At 41.0% G+C, this 22,074-nt stretch overlaps 1 protein-coding gene across 1 annotated transcript in view; it reads left to right on the top strand.

Moving 5' to 3' along the window:
- The window catches only part of LOC132972748 (A disintegrin and metalloproteinase with thrombospondin motifs 20), an 85,685-nt gene that overhangs the window by 41,227 nt on the left and 22,384 nt on the right, over nt 1-22,074 (top strand). The window contains exons 16-28 of the mRNA XM_061035808.1: nt 3,844-3,939; nt 6,389-6,555; nt 6,726-6,855; nt 7,679-7,805; nt 7,938-8,148; nt 8,349-8,513; nt 9,577-9,747; nt 10,782-10,901; nt 12,847-12,954; nt 14,397-14,561; nt 15,340-15,609; nt 17,411-17,572; nt 17,968-18,144. Of these exons, the coding sequence (XP_060891791.1) occupies nt 3,844-3,939; nt 6,389-6,555; nt 6,726-6,855; nt 7,679-7,805; nt 7,938-8,148; nt 8,349-8,513; nt 9,577-9,747; nt 10,782-10,901; nt 12,847-12,954; nt 14,397-14,561; nt 15,340-15,609; nt 17,411-17,572; nt 17,968-18,144 (2,069 nt within the window). The remainder of the gene's footprint in view (nt 1-3,843; nt 3,940-6,388; nt 6,556-6,725; nt 6,856-7,678; nt 7,806-7,937; nt 8,149-8,348; nt 8,514-9,576; nt 9,748-10,781; nt 10,902-12,846; nt 12,955-14,396; nt 14,562-15,339; nt 15,610-17,410; nt 17,573-17,967; nt 18,145-22,074) is intronic.

The following is a 22,074-nucleotide window of genomic DNA, read 5'->3' as shown; positions in this document are numbered from 1 at the left end:
TGAACTATCTGATACACACATAGAAAACATAGAAGGTCTCATGTGACTGTTACACGCGTGTTTTAGATTCTGATATCATGTCTGGTTGTGTTTAAATATATTAAACCGGATTTTCAGCAACAATGCGTGCGTTAGCCAAATTTGGGAAAAATGCAGAACAACAATTTTCGCGAAAGCTCTCTAAACTGATTAACTCAGCGATCTCACTGTGTCAGGTCTTTTTGATAGCAAAAACAAATCTAACATCACCCCTTTGAACTGTCCTTAATGCGGAGCTCCGATGCGAGCCAACTGCTGATTGCATCCAATCCCTTTTAGCTCTGGGCAGCAAAACAGAAGAAGCTGGGTGTGGCCTGGGTTATGTTTTCACCGCATCAGTTTGGCGATGAGCTCTAGTGTTTCAATTCTACTGTTTTCTTTCTGAACTCTGCTGGCTAGAGTTGCAATGTCGTAGGACCCAATTGTTTCTACAGAACCAAATGAAACAGTGTCCTAAGCCCTGGAAACCTGGCTTGTGCCTCAATAAAGAGGACAGACGTGGGAGTGTAGCCAGGGAAGGATATCTCTCTGCTCCTGGGCCTGTGTCTCCATCTGTCACCCTGTTGTCTTTTTCTGTTTGATGTCTCTCTATGTCTTTGTCTTCTCCCTTCTTTCCCCGTATTATTCTCGTCTGTAGATGAAGGGAAGGAATTTACATTTTTAATCAATTCATCATTTCAATCTTTGATCACAAAAATGTCACATATTTGCTGTTTCCAGCTTCTTAAATGGAAGGAAGCTTTCTCGTCACTTATCATAAATGATAGTCCTTTTGAAGCTGTTAATTGAACAAATTAAACAATGTGAAGGAGTCGTCATCCTGGGCCCTTAAAAGTGTATAGAGCATGTTTTTTTTGTGCATTTTACATACAAAACAATGAGCCAGTAAAAAAAATGTCTTCAAAATGCTTTTTTTAATTTGACATGATCAACAAGACAAATACATGAGCAAAAAAATTCAAAAAGATAACAGAGACAAAAATATGAAAAAAATACAAAATAAATGCAAATGTAGAGAACAGAGAACAACCTCCAGGAACAATTTTGGTGGCGTGGGGGTTAGTGCGCGCCCCATCTGCGGAGGCTGTGGGCAGCCTGGGTTTTGAGTCCGACCTGTGGCTCCTTTTTCTCATGTCGTTTCCCACTCTCTCTCTCTCTCTCTCACTGATTTCTGGCTCTATCCACTGTCCTATCTTTACAAAAAACGCCAAAGCCCAAAAATAAAAATCTAAAAAAATGGGCAATCTGGACCCTGTGGTTAAGCTGACACATGTAACCTTGATAAATGAATGGTGTCAAAAGTCCTCTGTCATATAAATAAAGGCGACAATCAAACTAACACAGATCATACATCCCCAAAACACGTTCATATACAAAAACTGTAAGGAACTTTTTTGTTTGTTGATTTTGTCGCCCCCCTGTGGACAAAGCAGTCCCTCTTATTGCTTTGCTTATTTTGTCCTGTTCGTGTGGAAGTCGTGTTTTTGAACGACACTTCATCTTGCTTTCTTTGAACAGTAAAACGTATCTCTTGGCTGTAAAAATAAAATGTAAATAATGAAGGCTATTGCTGCAGATGATGCTAATCACTTCATGGTCACCTCCCCACTGGCAGCAGTTTCAGCAGTAAAAAATAACATTATCGTTATAGCCGACGTTATTGCCCTTGGTCTTGTTTGTTTTTGTATAGAATAAGGAGACGTCAAGATTCATTTCAGACTGTTTCATAACCAGCTTAAAGCTACTGACAGGAGCTTTAACATTTGTGGAAGATTGATTGAAAAGGAAAATGATTGTTAGTGGCATTCCCTTAAAACCAGCCCATACTGAAACCACACTGAATGTTTTAGGCAGCAAGTGGTCCAAGTCCAGCCACATCTTATTGTATAATTTATGCTCTTCATATAACTTATGTGTGTCTCAACAGTCAGGTTGACTTCAAGTTATGAAGAGCTTCACAAGAACTTTCATTACTTGAGGTTAAAGCAGTGAGCGCCTCTGAATGAACAAGCAGAAAAAGAAAAAAATGGTGGGTTTAAAGAAATGAAAACTACAAACCAAGCAAATGTTTGTCAGCAACTCAGCCAGTATTCACTTCAAACTTTACTTTCACGCCTTCTAATTTTCCTCTGCAGGACTTTTAACAACAGTGTTCTTTATGACTTGTGGCAGAGAGAGAAGCATGTTTGAGGTAATCCCCATGCAGCGAGTCCTTAAGTGCAGCATGGCTGTGTTTTCTTTCCCTCCAGGTTCTCTTGTGTTTACTGTTCATCTCCGGGGTCACTGTGTGGCTGTGGAGGATTGTGTGTGTGGTCAGTGGCTAAGCTGGGGTATCCTTAAGGCCTCTGATGGCTTGTGTATACAGTGTTTCCTCGGGGGTGGGAGTGGTGGGGGCATGTTAGCGGTTTCTAAACTTCACACACTCATGTGGTCCCAGTCTTTAGGGAGGACACATAAAAACACAGTAACAGTGAACTCCAATGGAATCTGTACTCAGGTGTTTGTGTTGTGGTGAAAAGATGAGGCTTTTCTTTGGTCTTTCCTTTTAGAGATGTGTTATTTGTGTGGCTTCAAGTGGACTTGCTTTTCAGTCATGGCTGCATGTGCATTTGGATGTGTTGTACTGTGTGTGTGTGTGTGTGTGTGAGTGTGTGTATATGTGTGTCAAAGATCTACAAGGTTGATGAGAGTGAGATATGTAAACCAAGTGCTGCCCCCGAGTGGCTCGAGGTGTCAGGATAACCATCAGATCACATGAACTCACACCTTTCAGCTCTCCTTCTGCTCAGGGTTCATTATGGCACCTCACCGATGATAATGAATCTCAGAGCAACACTTCCGGTATTGCACCTTTGTTTACCTCTGTTCTTCAGTGGGTTTTTTTTTTCCTGGAAATTAACTAGAAGCCAAAAGTACAAAATGTTGCTTACGCTGACCAGCTGTTCATCATAAATATAACAGTATAATAGATGAAACTCCCCAAATACGTAATGGTCAAAATGTTGCTCTAAACAAGAAGATTTTCTTACACACCTGTTTAAATATAACTTTGAAGTGGTCTATCATCGGCTCTCTCTTCTCTCTAAAACTGTAAAATCCTGCGTTTGCTATTTCACTTGTGTTTAATAAACTGTCCGGAATATAAAGCAACTTCTCCCATTGGTCAGGCCAGGTTTGTTTTTCAGATACGTCCTAATATAACGAGCAGTTTTTCTCTGCCGTTTGACTTTTTGAATGCTGCTACTTTGGCTCAACAAACAACTTAGATAAATACATTTCCTGTCCGTACAAATCATTTGTACCCACTTCTTTCGATTTATTTGCGCCCTGCCCCTTTTTTTTAAATTCTTCATTGCTATAATTTAGTTGTCTCATTTTTTGGCATTCATGCGCTCTCTCTCGCTCATGCTCACTTGTTTTCTGTGTTAGTTGATCATGGGACAACATCCCCGGCATAGTAATTACAGGCCAAAGGTAGGTCCAGGGAATAATTACATATCATTTCACGGTCTGGCCTCTGAGACTAAAACAAGGTCTCCTGCAGGATATTTGAGAGGACGAGACCCTTTTTTTTTTTGTGTGTGTATTTTTCCAAGTGTGACATTTAAATCTCCAGTGGTTGGAAGCGGACTTCCTTGATTTGGTTTTGGAGAAGCCAAGTGGCGCTATTATAAAAAAGTCAAAGATGGGGGGGGGCCACTCACTGTTGTTATTGTGGCTACTCTGTTTACAATGTGAGACTTTGTAAAAGTAGTGTAACTTTTCATGCTGTCTAAAACTCTTTCATCATTTCTTCTGCTTAAGGTTACAACACGGTGGTGCGGATCCCAGCTGGAGCCACGAATATTGATATCAAACAGGTCAGCTACTCCGGAAAGCCAGAAGACGACAACTACCTCGGTGAGTGTGCTCCGTGTGTGTGTGTGTGTGTGTGTGTGTGTGTGTGTGTTCTGCGTCTGTCAGTGCACTGATACGGATTGAAGCGACACTGTATCGAATTGCGAGTTTTCTTGGAAGAATAAATGCCAAATGGAAGCGGTCCAACCTGATACGATGTCTACGTTACACCCCTTCAGTCCTCCACTCATAGGTCAATGTCATTATCCCCTAAAAGGACCATAAACCACCCAGACTTGGTGACCTGAAGTTGTACGGGCAAGCTTTTAGTGAAGGAGACGTGGGCCAAACTGTTGTCAAAGCATTTTCATGAGGGGAAGGGGAGCTGTCATTTGTACTCAGTGCATATGAGGGAAACGTGGAGGGGCGTTGGTCCATCTGGACATGGCAGAGAGGCTCGCTTGGGAAAGCAAATGGAGTGTCAAACCCTGAGAAAGATAAATGAGGCAGCAATAGGTGCTAATTAGAGGCATGTGGAGCCCAGGCCGCATGAAAGTGGATATAGGGGGATAGGGTTAGATGGACCCACTGGGTTTTAGGTGTGTGTGCGTGTGTGTGCGTGTGTGTGCGTGTGAAAGAGAGACAGACAGAGAAAAGCAGAGAAAAGTCGTTTTGCCTGTGTTGTGAGGGCGGGTGTCCACTCTCAGATGGTTCAAGTCAGGTTCAAGATGTTTTAAGTCAAATTGTCAGGAAACACATGTGGCAGCGTCTGGTTGCGATGCTGCTATGAGAGGCTCCACTCCCGCTGTTTGCCTGAGTGCCACAGCCGCACACCGAGTAAGAAGTGTGTGTGTGTGTGTGTGTGTGTGTGTGTGTATTAAACGTGTTTGAGATTTTCCATGCCCTGTCAATATTGTCACTCCCACTGTTACAGTGTGTAGACAAGATTTTGAGAAGATCATCAAAATCATCAGACATTAAAACAGAGAATGTGCCTTTGAAGTGCGTCAACTTTGAAGCTCTCTTCAGACACAGTGGAAAATTTCAAATTGTAGCCACCCGGATGAATGAATTTGTTTCTCATCTCCATTTTATAAATATATTTTGAAATTGTTTCTCTATGTATTGTATTCCTTTAGCCGTACATCATGAAGCATGATATGAATACTGATCAGTAGCATGCTGTTTTTGTAAACTTTACATTTCTATTTGGAGTTCTTCGAAAACAAAACTCTGCAGACTGAGTATCAAATGCATTTATCTTTTACTTTTACGGGGAAAACCTTTCAACATGGGAATCCTCTAACTAACGGATTACATCAAAGAGAAAGCGTCTGTGCTTTGTATAGTATACACAAGTAAAGCACTTCATGGTCGTCGTTTTAACCAACCAGCCATTTTCAATACATACGCTCCTGAAAATTTGATACAGAATTTCAGGACAGCCTGCCCATCTTTTGGCGCTCGTGCTGGTTTATCACCTGTGTGCGTAACTGTTTTGTAGGATTATTTGTTTGTTATTCACCAATGTTGATCAGATCATACAGGATTTTAGAACAACTCATGCTCCCCTATTCAAACTTTGACTTTTCAACGTACCCCCATATCATATCCAATCACTGTCTTCACTATTACAGCAATAAAGTAAATACAAATCTGTAATATTATATAACCTTAAAATAAAATCTACTCCTGGTAAGCACCAGGCAGAGGAACATTTTGAAATGTTCATATATGTTTCAGTTTACTCCATGTTGGGTTTTTTTTTCCTTCCCGCAAAGCGTGAATGATGACATCCAGAGACTGTAAATCATTGTCAAAATCCCAAAGACCCCACAGTTATTTCAGGGGCCAAAGACTGGCTGGCGTCTAACAATGTACAGACTTAAATGTAAACAAAGTTGCATCTAGAGACCTAATCATATACATTGTTCTGGCATGCATGCTCTGATTAGCTGCATGTTTCTCTGAACCATGGGGTTTGAGGGAAATAAAAGGTGTTTGTTGTTCAGTTTGGGTTTATGTGCTAGTAAGTGAATGTCTGTCAATGTGTTCCTGTGTGTTATTAGTGTTTGCACGTTTATGTACTTGTTTAGGAGGGTTTAGGAGGGTTTAGAGGGGAGAAAGAAAAGGGCATGTTAAGGCACGTCTATGTACTTGTTTGTGTTCACAGTCGGTGGAGCTATCATCGTTTACATTGCAATGTCAGCTATTAGGAAGAGTCACTCAGTCTAACTCCAAATAACGGCAATTTCGTGCCACCGGTGTTTCAACATACCTCCCCTGAAACAATGGCTTAGCAGAAGAATAGTTAAGCAACTCAAAGACTGTTTACTTAACATACAGCGCCACATGGTGAGTGCCACAAACGGTAAACATAGTCAAGACCTCCGATCTGCCTGAGCCAGCTCTTCTCGGGAACCAAACATTCCTCTACTGGTGCTGAATTTATGGTTCTGTCTTGGTTATTTGTTGGTGGTCAAATCTGATGTGTTTATCTGCTTGTTTCCAGCATTATCTGATAGCCAGTCCAATACCCTCCTGAATGGGAACTTTGTGGTGGCCATGTTCAAAAGGGAAATCACCTTCAAGGGAACCGTCATCGACTACAGCGGCTCAGACACAAAAGTGGAGCGTATAAACTGCACCGAGCGAATAGAGGAGGAGCTCGTTCTGCAGGTATTAAGAGGAGGCCTTCTCTTTTGTGTCTCTCTTAAGTTTGCCCTTTTCTCCCTTACAAACATACAGAGCTCAATCTCCTCTCCAACAGCGTGATAAGGCTGTAGACATAATAACAAGCGCACTTCTTAAGTCTTTTGACCTCGCCTTTCCCACCATTGTCTCCACAGGTCTTGTGTGTGGGAAACCTCTACAACCCAGATGTCCGTTACTCCTTCAACATACCCATCGAGGAACACAGGGAGCAGTTTGTGTGGGATCCCTCAGGCTCCTGGCTGGAGTGCAACCGCAACTGTCAGGGTAAGCTTGACTTCCAGAGCCCCATGCATAAACAATATTTTAATTTAATGGCTCCAGTGACTTTAAGGCTTAACATCTGCCCCCCTCCCCCCCCCAAAAAAAAAAACTGGGTGCTCTCTCCACAAACAAACCAATAAGTTCCTTTTTTAGGTACTTTTAGGTCTTAAAAGTACAGTATTGGTTCATGTGATTACCAATGTAAAGCTTTGGGATCTTAATGATGGACACATTTCTCTGCTGCTTTAAATACAAATATTCTGACTAAAAGTGAATTTTATAGGTTCCAGGTTGAGCTCTTAAGCTTTTATTACATAAAATATAATGAATAGATGTGGACAAGTGTCAGTGAACATAAAATTAGTATTTCTTTGTATTGCATTGCCTACTCACTCATCCGCTCCTTCCATAAATCCCACTCCTGGCAACCCCACTGTAACCCCGGCCGATCACATCCACCGACACCTTCCCCTTAGCTTGGCCCTTAACCCTTCTAAGCCCCTCAAACTTTCCTTGTAGTTGAAAGCTAATCAGGCACCCAGTGGGTCAGAGTGCACGGTGAGACTCAGTAAAGAGATGTATCTGTGAGGACCAACACGGTCCCCTCAGGCTGTATGGTGAAGGTCTGGATGTCAGAAAGCTGGTCCGACTTGTTAAAGGTGAAGAAATGTGATATTTTGGCAAGCGCACTGTCTGCCAGATGTTGTCTGATTGGACCCTGCTTTTTCCTGTGTGTGTGTGTGTGTGTGTGTGTGTGTGTGTGTGTGTGTGTGTGTGTGTGTGTGTGCGTGTGCGTGTGCGTGTGCGTGTGCGTGTTTGTGTGCAGGTGAGCGCAGGCGAAAGGCAGTATGCGTGCGCAAGAGTGATCACCTCGAGGTATCAGACCAACGCTGTGAACATTTACCTCGTCCTGTTGCTGTTACTGAGCCCTGCAACACAGATTGTGAAGTCAGGTACACATTAAAGCATAAAAAAAACCACACAAATGCACAGACACTAACAACACATCACTTCAGGGCACAAACACAGACAGACAGTTTTTTTTTTTTTTTTTTTTTTTTTTTTTAACATCTCCTCTCATACAGGTGGCACGTTGCCGGGAAGAGCGAGTGTTCGGCTAAATGTGGCCCCGGCTACCGCAGCCTGGATGTTCAGTGTATGAAGTACAGCAGAGTGAAGAGGCAGAGTGAGAGGATCGAGGCCAGCGCCTGTGGAGAGGTCGTCAAACCTCAGACCAGAGAGCCCTGCCATGGAGACTGTCTGCTGAAGAGCTGGCAGTACAGTGCCTGGTCTCAGGTATAGGAATACTCCTGTTATATATACTTTTAAATTGCAGACACAACAAATTGTTTGATGGCCACCCAAAAAAACTTTTTTTTTAAGATTATTTCTGATTTTCTCTATCATTTCTAGTCATGAATTATCAGTTTAAATAAAAACATAAATGAACATATGATTAGGTGGGCTGACCTTGTTCGATGTTTATTCACACACAGTGCTCTAAAACATGTGGACGTGGGAGCCGCAGCAGAGAGTCGTACTGTATGAACAACCTGGGCAGACGGCTGGTGGACAGAGAGTGCAACGAACACCAGAGGGTTGTCACGGAAACCTGCAATGACCAGCCGTGTCCCAAGTGGACTGTTAGCGAGTGGAGTGAGGTGGGAACCCCTCACATGCATACATGCAAACAACAACACTTTGAAGGCAGAATGAATATGTATACATCTTTATTCATCCCTAGACGGAGACTGCAAACCAAAAAATATTTTGTAATATGAACAAAATGTACAAATGGATAGTATTGTCAACATTAACCTTTATTCATCCTCAAAACTCATTGAGGTTTTCCCTTATTTACAATGATGTCAAGATACAAAAAGTGCACAATTAAAGTGAAACCAAAAAGACAAATACTCAGTGAAACAATTGCACAGTGAGGTGAACTGATTTGAGACAATCAATATGAATAAGAGAGGTGAGATGGTTGTTATTGAGAATGTGTGATAAATAATATCTACAGTTTAGAACCTTTTACCAAATACAAAGAAAACAACAGAAACATCCCAATGAGTACAGTTACATTCGGGATCATTACCATAAGAGGCTTTTGTTTTAATATGAAGACTCATTGTCTATTGTAAGAGGGATGTTCTTACTGTAGGTCAAATGATCTGCAAAGTGCCTCGTTGTTCACATGGGGAAGACAACAGTGAGAACCTTGAGTTGTGCTTCAATAAGGAAACTTTTTTATTGCACGTTTTAGTCATTTTTATTAATTGTCTGATCTATAAAGCTTGGTAGAGTATGCAAAATTTTCTGTTTAAGTCTTAGCTTCGAAATAATAAGTAATATTGTAACACATGTCTTATAACACCAAACACCCAAAATACCAAAACAATCAACCACCTTAACTTTGAGAAAATCCATCTTGAGAATAGCTTTGCACTCAAAGAGAGAGTTGTGTCAGAGGTTTAAAATGTAATTCAGGGAGTTGAACACATTTCTAAGAAATAGAATTAATCAGTTTATTAGCCTATTTTAAAACAAGCCAAACATTACTATTCTACATTGAATCCTCCTTTTATGAACCTCAGACTAAGTTTAATTGAATTTGTTTCACTTTCAACATGCATACACACTCACTCAAACTTTAATATTTGTCTTTTTGTTTACTTTTCTGCCATCATGCCATACCTTACCTCAGCCTTCTTTCTCCCCCAGTGCCTGGTGACTTGTGGGAAGGGGATGAGGCACAGACAAGTGTCTTGCAGTGTGGGAGCCGGGGAGGAGAAGCTGAGCGAGCACTTCTGCGACCCGTCCAGCAAACCTGCAGCTGTGGGGAGTTGCGAACTGCCAGATTGTGCATCCTGGCAGGTCGGCGTCTGGGGAGCGGTGAGTCCTGCACACACACACACACACACACAAACCCACACACACACACACACACACACACACACACAGAAACCCACACACACACACACACACCCACACACACACACAGAAAAACACATGCAGATATGACACACTGGGGCGAGGTGACTTGATGCAGTGTTTCACTGAGGAAATGGGTTTCATGTGTGGCTGGCTGTCTTGATATCTGTTTCTCTGTAAGTGTGTGTGCACGTGTGTGTGTGTGGTCGTCGAGGCAGAATGTTGAGTGTAGGACTGAGTGACGGTGTATATTTCGAGTTTGTGTGTGCACGTGTAACATGATATACCGGCAAGTTACGGAGGAGTGTGCTCTGACTCCAGCTGCCATTTCCTCCATGATGCTTTCACTTTTCCCTCATATCCTGTCAGACTAAACCTGAACCACGGTGCACACAACACACACACGCACACACACACTCACAGACACACACTCACATACATATACATTCTTTCAAATGCCTAAGCCTCCAAATATTTCTATACAGATCCAGCCTTGTTATGGTATATCACAAGCTGAATAAAACATGCATGAATGAGCGTCTTTGGTCCTTCATAGTCTAGTTAATGCATGCAGATGTAATGCCCTCCCACATGTGTTTGTATGAAGTCAGATAGTTGTATTTACAGAGCTGGAATATATCGGCTCCTTAATGCCTGTGTAATTACAATTTGCTGCTCAAATAAACCTTTCCTGTGGAACTTCCTCTGCTCTCATGTTGTACCTGAATGCGGTCGGATCGCTTTGTATGTGAGTCAAGAATTGGGTAAAGGGTTGAGACTGTGTGTGTGTGTGTGTGTGTGTGTGTGTGTGTGTGTGTGTGTATGAACCTCGGAGTCTAACCCAGACTCTGCTGAGGTGAACCTTGACTGAGGCCCCGTCTAAGATATCAACCTTGACATACTTAGATAGAGTTTGAGATAGCATGCGGTCGACTGGGCTTCTCTCCATATGTTTTTGTGTGTGTTTATGCATGTGTGTGATTTTTGTCTTTCAGTGTGCGGTGACCTGTGGCCATGGCTACCAGATGAGGGCTGTTAGGTGCGTGTCAGGGGACTACGGCGACACAGTAGACGACAGAGAGTGCAACGCTGCAGCCAGACCCAGAGACAGTCAGGTACAAAAAAAAAGAAAAAAAGTGAATAAATGATCACAAAAAAACAGCTCAATTAACCACAAGTTCAATATTCAAAGAGCGACCTTATTTGTCCCAGAGTTGGTGGTTTGCTCTTGGGGTAAACACATTTAGTGCAAGTCATAAACAGCAGTACATGCTGCATACAGAATTGAATGCAGATGTCTTAAGCATCATCTGAGGACACGATATAAAGATTTCTTTGCCCAGGTATTAATAGAATTTTTAAGGGTTCATTTATCTAATTTTCCGTGTTTTGAATACACCGCAGGGTTGCATTTTATAATGAGCCGGCTCACTGTTCAGAGTATTCTTACACTTTTATACAACAACTGTCAAGTATTACTTTATATCCATCAAACAAGACATGTCAGATATAGATCAGTGGGCTTCTTGAACTATAACCTTACAGTACAGCCTACGAGATAGAACAACTTCTAAGCCAACTTCAAGCAGCATTCTCTGGCTACACAACATTGGTATGTTGTAACTTAAACAAATAAATTATTGATTTATACATCCAGTTGAATCCATAAGAATTCATTCTTCTAGATAGATACTAATATATGGCTTCCTGCTAGCTAGCTGCTAACGTAGCCTGTCTTCCATTGCTTTCCTGGCAGGGATCATAACGCAATAGTTTGAACTTCTTCAGTGAACACAGCTGCCTGCTACTGCTACTAAGTTGTGGACCAACAATAGAGCCAATAATAACTGTGTTTTAAGCACTATTGATCCTTTCTACATCACATAAAGTCTTTGTTGATTGTAAATATGACATTTTGAGTGCTGCTTGAAATCTCATTGGCTTGGTTTGTACACTGCAGCAAGTCCTACGACAAGCAGAGCCAACTCATCGCCTCTGTACTTCCATCAGTGATCAGATATCAGTGACCTAAACCAGATACTTAGATCTGTATGAAGCACTTGCTTTTGTTTCAGGGTCACTTAGAATCTAATCCCAGAGCATAATCTATCTGGAAACCTGAAAGCTGAATGAATGACGTTAGTGTTTCATGTTTGTACTTGAGAAATCACTGACTGCATCAATCATCCACTGATTGGTTAAAAGTAAATCAACTTGTCAGCATAGTGCTGTTGATCTTTACTTTTTCACAAGGATGCTCCATCAATAAGATAACCTTGACAACTTCCTTAAAGTCCCCATGAAATGAAGAATACATTTTCCTGGTTTTGATCCAGCATTCCTGTCTTAAATATTTATATATCTCCCATTATCTGCCAAATATATTTCAGTAAAGAATTATCTCGAGTATTTTAACATGCAAATAGCTTACCAAACTTTCTCTTCATATAAAGAGTTTTAAACATCTGATGACTCATCCTGCACTCTTGGCTGTCTACTAATTTTCAACCTATTATAAAGCTTTGTCGTGGCCAATCAAATTCATCCAAACACTGTGTCCCGTCTTCTATCTTGTGATTGATTGTTTTCATTTTTAGTAGGAAATACTTCATGACACTGTAGTTTGATACTCTCGAAGTTCTGTTTAATAGGGGCGATAAGACCCTGTCCACACACCATATGTCACAGTGGACAAAGACCTTAAGGCTGAAGCCCATCTAACCTGGTTTAGATGTACAGTATTGTATGAGGGTTCTTAGTGTTGACCTGACCTTTCAGTTTCCATTTAAGAGATCAGTTTGAAGCTGTTGGAATTAAAGAAATAGAACTCAACAATAGAGGATCTTTTTCCAGTAATTTTTTGGACTTTATGTCTTTCTCAACAACCTATTCCTTAAGGACAACTGAAGTTATTAGAGCACCACATGTGCTTAATGTTTGTATCCAAGGGAGTCTCCGAAATGTGTTTATAAGTACTTAATGAATCCAATTGCTTCAATGTAGTGATGAATGACGCACAATATTTGCTAATTTCCCTGTATTTTAATGTTGTTTTTGTAGGATTGTGAGATGCCAGCGTGTCCTTGGGCCTCTCCAGTACAGAGCACACCCCGCCCTGACAACTCTGCTCAGCTCCTGACTCAGTGGAGATATGGTTCCTGGACTGCGGTAAGGAAACGAAGAGGGTGATTGGGTCTATCAACACACATTGCAGCTGGTTGGTTTACTTCATAGAGTCCAAGGAATACACAAAAGCAATTCGTTTTTTTCTTCAATTGCAAACAAATAAGTATACCTGCTATTTATTGCTTTCTGATTGTGTAGCTTGAGGTGAAATTATCTGCTGAAAAATGAGAATGCTGGTGACAAAGTTTGTATATGTGCATGCATGTGTTTCTGTGTTTCTGTGTGTTTAATAGAGGAAAACCACACTCCAGTAATGATGGGTCTCCTGCATGTGTGTTTGCAAATATAAGGTTAACTCATTAAAGTTGATTGTACAGCGCAACATTCCTTTAGATATTACCCACAGTACAGGACCATGATCCTCTTTGGCATTGTCTCTTTTACCCCCTGCTGTATCTACGGTACATACTGAAACACACACACACACACACACACACACATTTATATACACAAACACACAGGCTCCACTGTCTGTGCTGAGAGGCCCCTCTGTGTCTCTGATTCTTTGCATTGTTAGTCGTCGCAAATGAAAACCAGATTCCATCTAAACACGAGTGTACGGTTTCGAGGATTGAACCTGGTCTGTCAATCTGAGAGTCGGTGCGAGCGTGCATGTCAAAGAGGCCAGCGCCAGTGTGGTCTTAATACACACATACATATTATACACACACTCTCATACATTCCCCCAGGCAGCGGATCTGCCATCCTCAGAGTGTCATTGATATGAGAGGGATATTAACGTGCCTATTCGAGCCGGAGCCATTTGATTGCATTAGGTATTCATCCCCTCTGAAAAGTTTACTGTGGAGTCCCGTTGAGATGTTGGAGGTAAAGCGGTGAGGTCAAATCTGATTAGGGAGTCATTTCAGGACATATACTGCAGGTAGAGAACTTAAATGCATTGATCTGTGTCACCAAAGAGAATCAACAACACGTAAATCTAATGAAAATGTAAACTATAACACTTTAGGAAATGTCCTTTGTTTCTGTTATGAACACATGATATGAGGAGGTATTACTACACTGTGACGAATTTGAACTAGGTGTGTAAGAAAAATACTTTTTTTTTTTTTTTTTTGAAATTCTCAGTGCCGGTAATTAACCTTGTCTGTGCAATCACAGCAGTAGGATCTGCATTTACAGCATGCAGCTACATGTCCGATGTGTCCTTGGGCATGTCACTTAACCCCAAGTTTCTCCCGCTGATTGGTCAGTGTTCACTTTACATAGAAACCTCTGTCCATCTAGTCCGTTTAATCATTAACAATGAGGGATGCATTCCTCAAAGTTACACTCTACTTCTTTGCACTTCGAGTCAGGAAGAGTAGAATGTATTTGATGGCATCACTTTAGAAAAAAACACAGGAGATTCCACATGGGACAAACATTTATCCCAGCTCTGCTTGTGTCTGCATGTCCTCCAGTGCTCGGTGTCCTGCGGGAAGGGGAAGCGAGCGCGTTATGTCAGCTGCAGAGATGCCCAGGGAGGCGTGGCTGACGAATCATACTGCGCCCATCTGCCCCGCCCCCCAGAGACCTCCCCCTGCTTCAGCCCCTGTGGCCAATGGCGTGCCGGGGAGTGGTCTCCTGTGAGTAAAGCATCCAGAACTGTGTCCAATCAATACAGATGTTTTCCACTCGTGAGTCAGTAATCACTCAGTTCAAAACAATGTTACAAACACCCTGAAACAAACTGGGATTTGTGACTGCTGTGATCTTGGACATTAACTATTGATTTGTGAATGTTTGCATGGCATGACAGCCAAAACTCTTGAGGATGTCACTTAAAGGCAACTGGAAACTCTGACATTAGGAACGAGGGATGATTTGCAAGGATTCTGTCACAATCTGTTAACCATGCGTTCATGTGAAATGTCCTCTTTCAATTTCGAAATCCCTAATGAAAGTTCACTGAGGACAACGTCTTGAGGTTGATTAAATTCATGTCATGTTAGGTTGATTTCCACTCCCGTTGTTTTCAGATTTGAAGACTCATGGGGCTTCTGATCACAATGCCTCACATCATGAAACAATACATGGAAACAATCAATGAAAACAGCACTCCCCCGGACTCTTAGCTGATTTAAAATTGCAAAAACTCCCTGGGGAAGTAATTGGAATTAATCTTTTGGGGAAAACAAAGAGGACATTTTGAGATATGTGGTGTTTAGAAAGCTCAGGATCGATGCATTTTATGACATCAGTTTTTTTTTTTTGCACTACCAATTAGATGAAAGATCTAGAACTCAGAGTGATTAATAAGGCTTACAAGAAAGTATAATTTTCTTTCAAATGTTTAGTTGTTTTTAATTTTAAATGACTTTTTCTCTGTTAGATTGATCTTGGTTGTCTTCCCCTTGTCCCCAGTGTTCGGTGACTTGTGGCTTGGGGAGAGCCACCAGGCAGGTGGTCTGCTCCAACTACCATCAGCCAGTGGACCAGGCTTTCTGTGACCCAGATGAGAAGCCTGCTACAGACCAAGAGTGTACCTCTGCACCCTGCTCCTCTATCTACCACCGCCAGCGAATCAATGACCAGCCCTACGGATATCCCAAGGACCCCGGACGCCACCCTGGACACAGTAGCTGGAACGTGCCCTCAGCAGACAACCAGTGGAGGACGGGACCCTGGGGCGCAGTATGTTCAACACCTGATCTTTGGGGAAATGTGCAGGAATGTTTTGACTCATGATAGATTTTGTTTGAGAAATTCCAGTCAGTACTTCCTCATTTAGTGTTTACAGTAAACCAAGCACGGTTGATATTCTTCACTCTTTTACAAACTTGTTTTTTTAAAAGTAGCTGATGGAGGTTGAATGTTTTTTAAAGTACTGCCGGCATGGAAACTACTATGGACAATGTGTTGTCACGTGTCGGCATGGAAACACATTCACCTGGTGCTCGCAGATATTTCAAATCCCAAGGCAGAAAGCCATACATGGTAATGGACTTTAAAAATAGCATCAAGGGACAGATTGCAGTGCATGCTATGGACAGCAGTATGTGTTTTTAATGTATATGTAGTGATTTAGGAATCTAAAGCTTCACAACCTAGAAATTCTTCTGGTTTGCTCACGTTAGAATCCCGATGTCTCATCTGAAATTCATAGGGTAGTTGGGCTTGAAGTAAATCAGTTGCATTGGTGCAGTTGGTAGTTTTCTTAGAGAATAGTAAATCTTGTCGATTTTGCCATGAAATTGCCTCTGTGTGACCAATCCAACCTCATCTCAAACGGTAGCACAAAGAGCTGTTCTTAGCTTAAATGCAAAATAGACCTCATGGGTAAAAATAAAGGTTGATTCCTGTCGAGTGCATGACCTGTTAAAATGAAGAAAGAGAACAGAGGGTTGTTTTTTAAAAGGAGCTTCATTTCTGCAAGAAAATAATTGACAAAAGTAGTCAACTTGGAATAGATGATGGATAGATTTTGCACCAAATGGTGTCATTTATTTTGATTTTTTTGGGTTACAACTTGCAGTTCAGTTAACAGAGGGTCATTGCTCAATAACAAATGGTGGTTATTTCACAGTTGAACAAGTCTTCGAGATCCAATTAATGCAAGTTAGAAGGAAATAAGTGTTTTGTTTGGCTTTATTTGTCTGAACACCGTAAGAAGAGCCATGTCCCCAGCAGAGGCATTCATGCCAGTACGCTGTTCAGTCTCACATAATGAACTTGACTGAGAGCCGCTGCTGTTCAGGCTCTCTCTGTGCTTGTCCTCCCTCACATATAGAAGCACTGAATGTACTCACTCCCAGTGACAGTGGGGATGTGTCATTTTAATTGGATGCAGACTGTTCCTACTGCTCTGTTCAAGGCTAAACTGATGTTTTCCATCTTTGGACGATCATTTTGAACGGTGCAGCTGGGTTTAGTCGTGGTTGGACTCAGGTTAATTTAGCAAAACAGGATGTCTATGTATTGTGAGTATCTGTTTGTGTGCCAGCATTTTTGGAGCTTGTAAAGATTGATTGGAAACACCAGTGAAATCTGAACAATCCTTAATCATACAATAATAATTGTTGTGTTTTTTTTGAGACAAGGGCCAAAAAATAACAGGCAAATACCTCGACTTGTTCTCACATTGTGGGCTTTGTAGAATACCATTGATTTTGAGTATGTTTTTAGCTATTTGAAAAAAGTAAAAGCTTGAGCTGTGGTTAACAGAATCGAACAGCAGTGAAGTTTGAATCTGTAAATATGCTCAGCAAAGGTGGCGGTAGGATTAGGGTACCCTATTTTACAACAGCTAAGAATATTAAGTATTTGGCCAAAAAAAACATGATGTATTATTACTCGTACAAGGACTTTATTAGATACAGTTTTTGGTTAATTTTTGCTTAAGCTTCATGTCATTCAAACTGATTGTAACCTGTTAGTTGGGCATATAGGTGTGTTCATGCGCCGTAGCCACCACTGACACACGTGTGCTCTGCAGTGTTCCAGTACCTGTGCAGGAGGCTTCCAGAGACGAGTGGTGGTCTGTCAGGACGCTGATGGACGCAGCAACAGCTACTGTGACGAGAGGGTCAAACCTGCCGAGTCAAAGGGCTGCGACTCTGGACCCTGCCCTCTGTGGAACTATGGTGTCTGGGGAGAGGTGAGTTTTTTAAATGCATGTCTACATTATTTCTGAACCTAGTTACATTCTCCACAGAACCTTTCATTTTGTTATGTCTCGTTTGTCTCTATGTCCATGTCTGTGTTATCAACTTTACAAAGAAGTAGTGTGAAAAAACTGTATTTACAACTGGGTAGTAAAAACAGGTCTTCAAATACACACATTTTTGGGCGCAGATGGACTAGCGGTTAGGTCGCGCCCCATGAATGGAGGGCAGACGGCATGGGTTCAAGTCTGACCTATGGCTCCCTTCCTGCATGTCATTCCCCACTCTCTCATCCCCATTTCCTACTCTATCCACTGTCCTATCCAATAAAGGCAAAAATCCCCAAAATAAATCTTTTTAACTTTTTTTTTTTTTTTGCAAACCTTAGTGTACCCAGACCTGCGGTGGGGGGAGGAAGACTCGCCTGGTGGTTTGTCAAAGACCAAACGGCCAGCGGCTCAACGACTACAACTGTGACATCCTGGACAAGCCGCCCGACATGGAGCAATGCAACCTGCAGCCGTGCCCGGGCTCTGCCTCGTGGCACCGCCGACCCTGGAAGCCGGTACGATAGTACTCACTTGTTTTTCCTCCGATACTTACCTTCCTCACTGAGGACCTGTCACTGTGAGTAGACATGGTGTGTGCTAAAAATGACTTCAGACCTGTGCACTGAGTGTGTTTTTTTAGCCTAAAACTGCCGGAGATTCCAGAGTGAACGCTGGGTGTCTTGAGCCACTCTTGGCTAGCCAGCTTGAGCCCACCCAGATGGGCCCCGCAGTGGGCATGGTGCTGATTAGAATCAAGAAAGAAAAAAAAGAAAGACAAAAATATACAAAAACACAATGCTGCTCCACTTAGGGAAACATTAAAAACACATGGCTCCCATTTTGAGCCAAGGCTCCAAACAAAACCTATAAATCAGGACAGAGTTGTCCAACCATGCCATATATCTTTAGAGGCATAACTCTGGAAATATTTATTTCATCTATGAGGCGTGAATAAATGTTCTTTGGTGTTATTGCTGTCTTCACCCTGTATCCCCAGTACACAAGTGTATATTTGTGTATAAGAGTTAATATTATGACTTTAATTGAACAGCCACAAATGGCTCTCAGTGTATGTTGTATATGTATCTTGTACAGTTTGTTTTTTCATGTAGCGTTTTTCTGAATATGATATTTAATATTTCCGCTGGTGCTCTCAGTCAGACCTCTCATATCTCTCTATGAGTAAATACAGTTTGTACAGAGGAAAATATTTTCAAACCATATTTCACTCATATTTTTATTATGTTTTCTTTTTTTGTTTTACTAAAGTTGAAATGAAATTAATGGCTTCATCTGTTTTAGGACTGACTTCTTTCAAAAATATCTAAATTGTCACATTAGAATAGAAAACTATAACAACTGATACAAAATAATCTTTAAAATAATATCCAAAAAGTACATTTAAAAAAAAAAAGTCCCTGTGACAAGAAAGGCATTATAGGAAAGTGTTTTCTTAAAATATTCATTATTATAAGTTACATGAAATATATTGTCCAGTAAACGAATGAGTATATATCTCATAGGTAGCGAGCATAATGCTTATAAACTACACTGTAATAACCGTTGGTACATCTTCCTTCACCTGGTTCCTCATTTACACACAACATCAATCCGCTGGGCACAAGCAGCTGTTTTTGTGTTTTGTTTTTTTGGTAAGAAAAACACATGAACAAAAAAAAAAGCGACTCTAACGTGCAGTTTAGAGTGAAGTTCATATATAAGATGAGGTGCTATTCAGTTCTATAATGGTGCATTGTCGGTATCATGAAGATAAACACAGCGTGTATATCATATGTTCAGGCTTGGAAAGAGTTTATTTATGCTGTTAATGGTAGGCCGCATCATTGCAGCTTATCGACCACAGACACAAAACGGTCAGTTCTATAAGTCACGGTTTGTCCACAAAACCAACTTAAGCACACAGATACCTCCGCTTTATAAAGTTATAATCCTTTGTCGCTGTGTCTCTTTATTCCTTTGGCCAGTTTTTGTATTTCTGAAGGATTTTTTTATTTTTTTTTCAAATTAAACTTATTTATTTGTTTACAATAGATTATTACATGGTGCAGCTTTAATGACTTGTTCCAGTTCAGGTTGATGTAACACTTTACTTGAATTATTTGTCATTATGCACACATTTCACCTGACCACAACTGGTTCACAAGAAATGAGTCAAAAATAAATTACATACATTTTTAGAGCATAGACTCCGTTTTTTCTCCATATAGTTCTTTGAAGGTCACATATTATGCAAAATACACTTTACCATGGTTTCTAACACTCATATGTGTCCCTAGTCTGTCTACAGACCCCCCAAGTACGAGAAAAGTTCATCCTCTCCATCTTTTACCTGCTCCACTTTTCAGAAAATGTGTGCTCAAACAGGCCGTTTGAAGATGTTCCCTTTGTGACTTCACAAAGGGAAGTAACCCCTCCCCCAGGTGGGTGACACTCCCACAGCTAGGTGTTTGTTCTGCCCTCCGTGTCTGCCTTCTCCCTATAAACAATATGGCATTGTGCAAGAAAGCCCAAACCATCCACCCTTCGAGAGGGGCGTGGTCAAACACAGCTTATTTGCATTTAAAGCTACAGACACAGAAACAACCTGTTCTGAGCAGGGAAATAGAGGGGTTTATAGGCATGATAAAAAATACAGGATCAGTGTATTTATAACAAGGAACTTCAGAGACATGTTTTGGGGAGCTCTGAGACTCATTTAAACTGGTTGAAAAAGGGGGATAATATGTGACCTTTAAAACATTAAGCTGTTGGCATAGACATGCAGGTAGAAACTGTAAATTATAGACAGGTTACAGCTTCATATTCATCTGACTCTTTTAGACACATCTGCCTACAAAGGGTTGTTAACATTCGCTAAAATTGTTGATTTTGCGGATTTGAAGGCCACCTTGCTGCAGTGATGTAAATGTGTACACAGGATGTCAGTAAACGGTGACATCACAGAAAGGCGTGGTTACAGGTGAAAATAGGCCTAACACCCAAACTGAAGGTGTGTAAAAGAACTATAGTCTTTACATGAAGAGGGGACATGGAAATACTGCGGTTTATACGAGTATTCATCGAGATACTCTCTTAGGTTAGTACATAGTTTGAAAACTATTTTACAACTCAGTGATATATCTACAGAAATAAGAGCTCTCCCTCAGTGCTGGATCCACATTCGTTTTTCCATATACAGTCTGAGTATGTGTCGAGTCAGGCACTCCTCTCACACTTTGCAGCTTTGCAAACGTCTGGCTCCTGCAACCAATTTGTAACCAGTTTAAAATGTGAAATGTAAGCAACAGGCTGATTTATATTTGGGTTAAGGCAACATCAAGTGATGATGACACATATGTCAGGTGAAGTGTTGTAGTTGGGTCTTTATTTATGTCGGGGTTCCTCTGAGTGAGGCAGTCTGCAGTTTCCTTCTTTGTTTCTTTGCTCTTTTTGCTGATTGTCATTCTCAACCAAGACTTCCACTGCAACACGACTCCTCAGCCATGACAGTTTTATTGCCACTCCTCCATATTTTTTTTAAAATCCAGTGGTGCAAAGTTGCCAAACTCAAGGGAGCAACTCTACTTTATTTTGCATATGTTGGTTCGTTGTTGTTCTTTTTGCTATTTATTTCATCCATATGCAAAAAAATATATAAATGTGTTGAATTAGCATTTTTTTCCCCATTGTAAATATTATTAAAGACAAATAACTGTGACATTTGTGTTGTTTCTCAGTGCAGTATTTTACCGACAAACAGACGTTACCTTTAACAACATTAGCACCTGGTTTGTACTGGAAAGGAAGGGCTTGATTTATCTTAAGTTATAAATACATATAAATCCTACAAAAAGGTTCCTCTATTGAACAGCCTGACACGAAAGGAAAACGATAAAGGACACATTACACTGTAAAATAGTGACACTTGGAATACATTGTTTATTGCATATACAGGGGAGCAGTTTTGGTTTTGACACAGAATTTATTTCAAGTACAGCACCTCAATAGTACATTTATGAAACCCATATGCAGTTTATTTATGCAGTACATAGTGTGCAGAGGGAGTAACTGCAAACAACTCACAGAAAAGACTTGACACAGGTCATTATGTGGTATTTAGGTATTTGACCCTCAATTGACTCTGTTAAACTGCCTTTTTCAGTAGTTCTTAAAGTCATTAACTATTTAGGTGCATGCTTAAATTCACCTTCTAGAGTATATACTATCTGTATTTCTCGCACACCTCAACAGAGTGCAGATTAAAAACACTGCAGGCAGTTTAAAAAAAAAAATGTTTTATTCCGTTATCTCCCTGGAGAAAACATCCACAGTCCAAATCAAACTGGAGAGCTGGGTGGCACATCTGTTTACCATTGCATTAATAGAGCTCTCTGTAAAGTGTTTGGCAGGAGACAGCCTGAGCATTACTTTTACTACAACAATAA

The sequence above is a fragment of the Labrus mixtus genome, chromosome 4 (assembly GCF_963584025.1).
Source record: "Labrus mixtus chromosome 4, fLabMix1.1, whole genome shotgun sequence".
Taxonomy (NCBI): Eukaryota; Metazoa; Chordata; class Actinopteri; order Labriformes; family Labridae; genus Labrus; species Labrus mixtus.
This window is presented reverse-complemented; position numbering and strand designations above follow the sequence as displayed.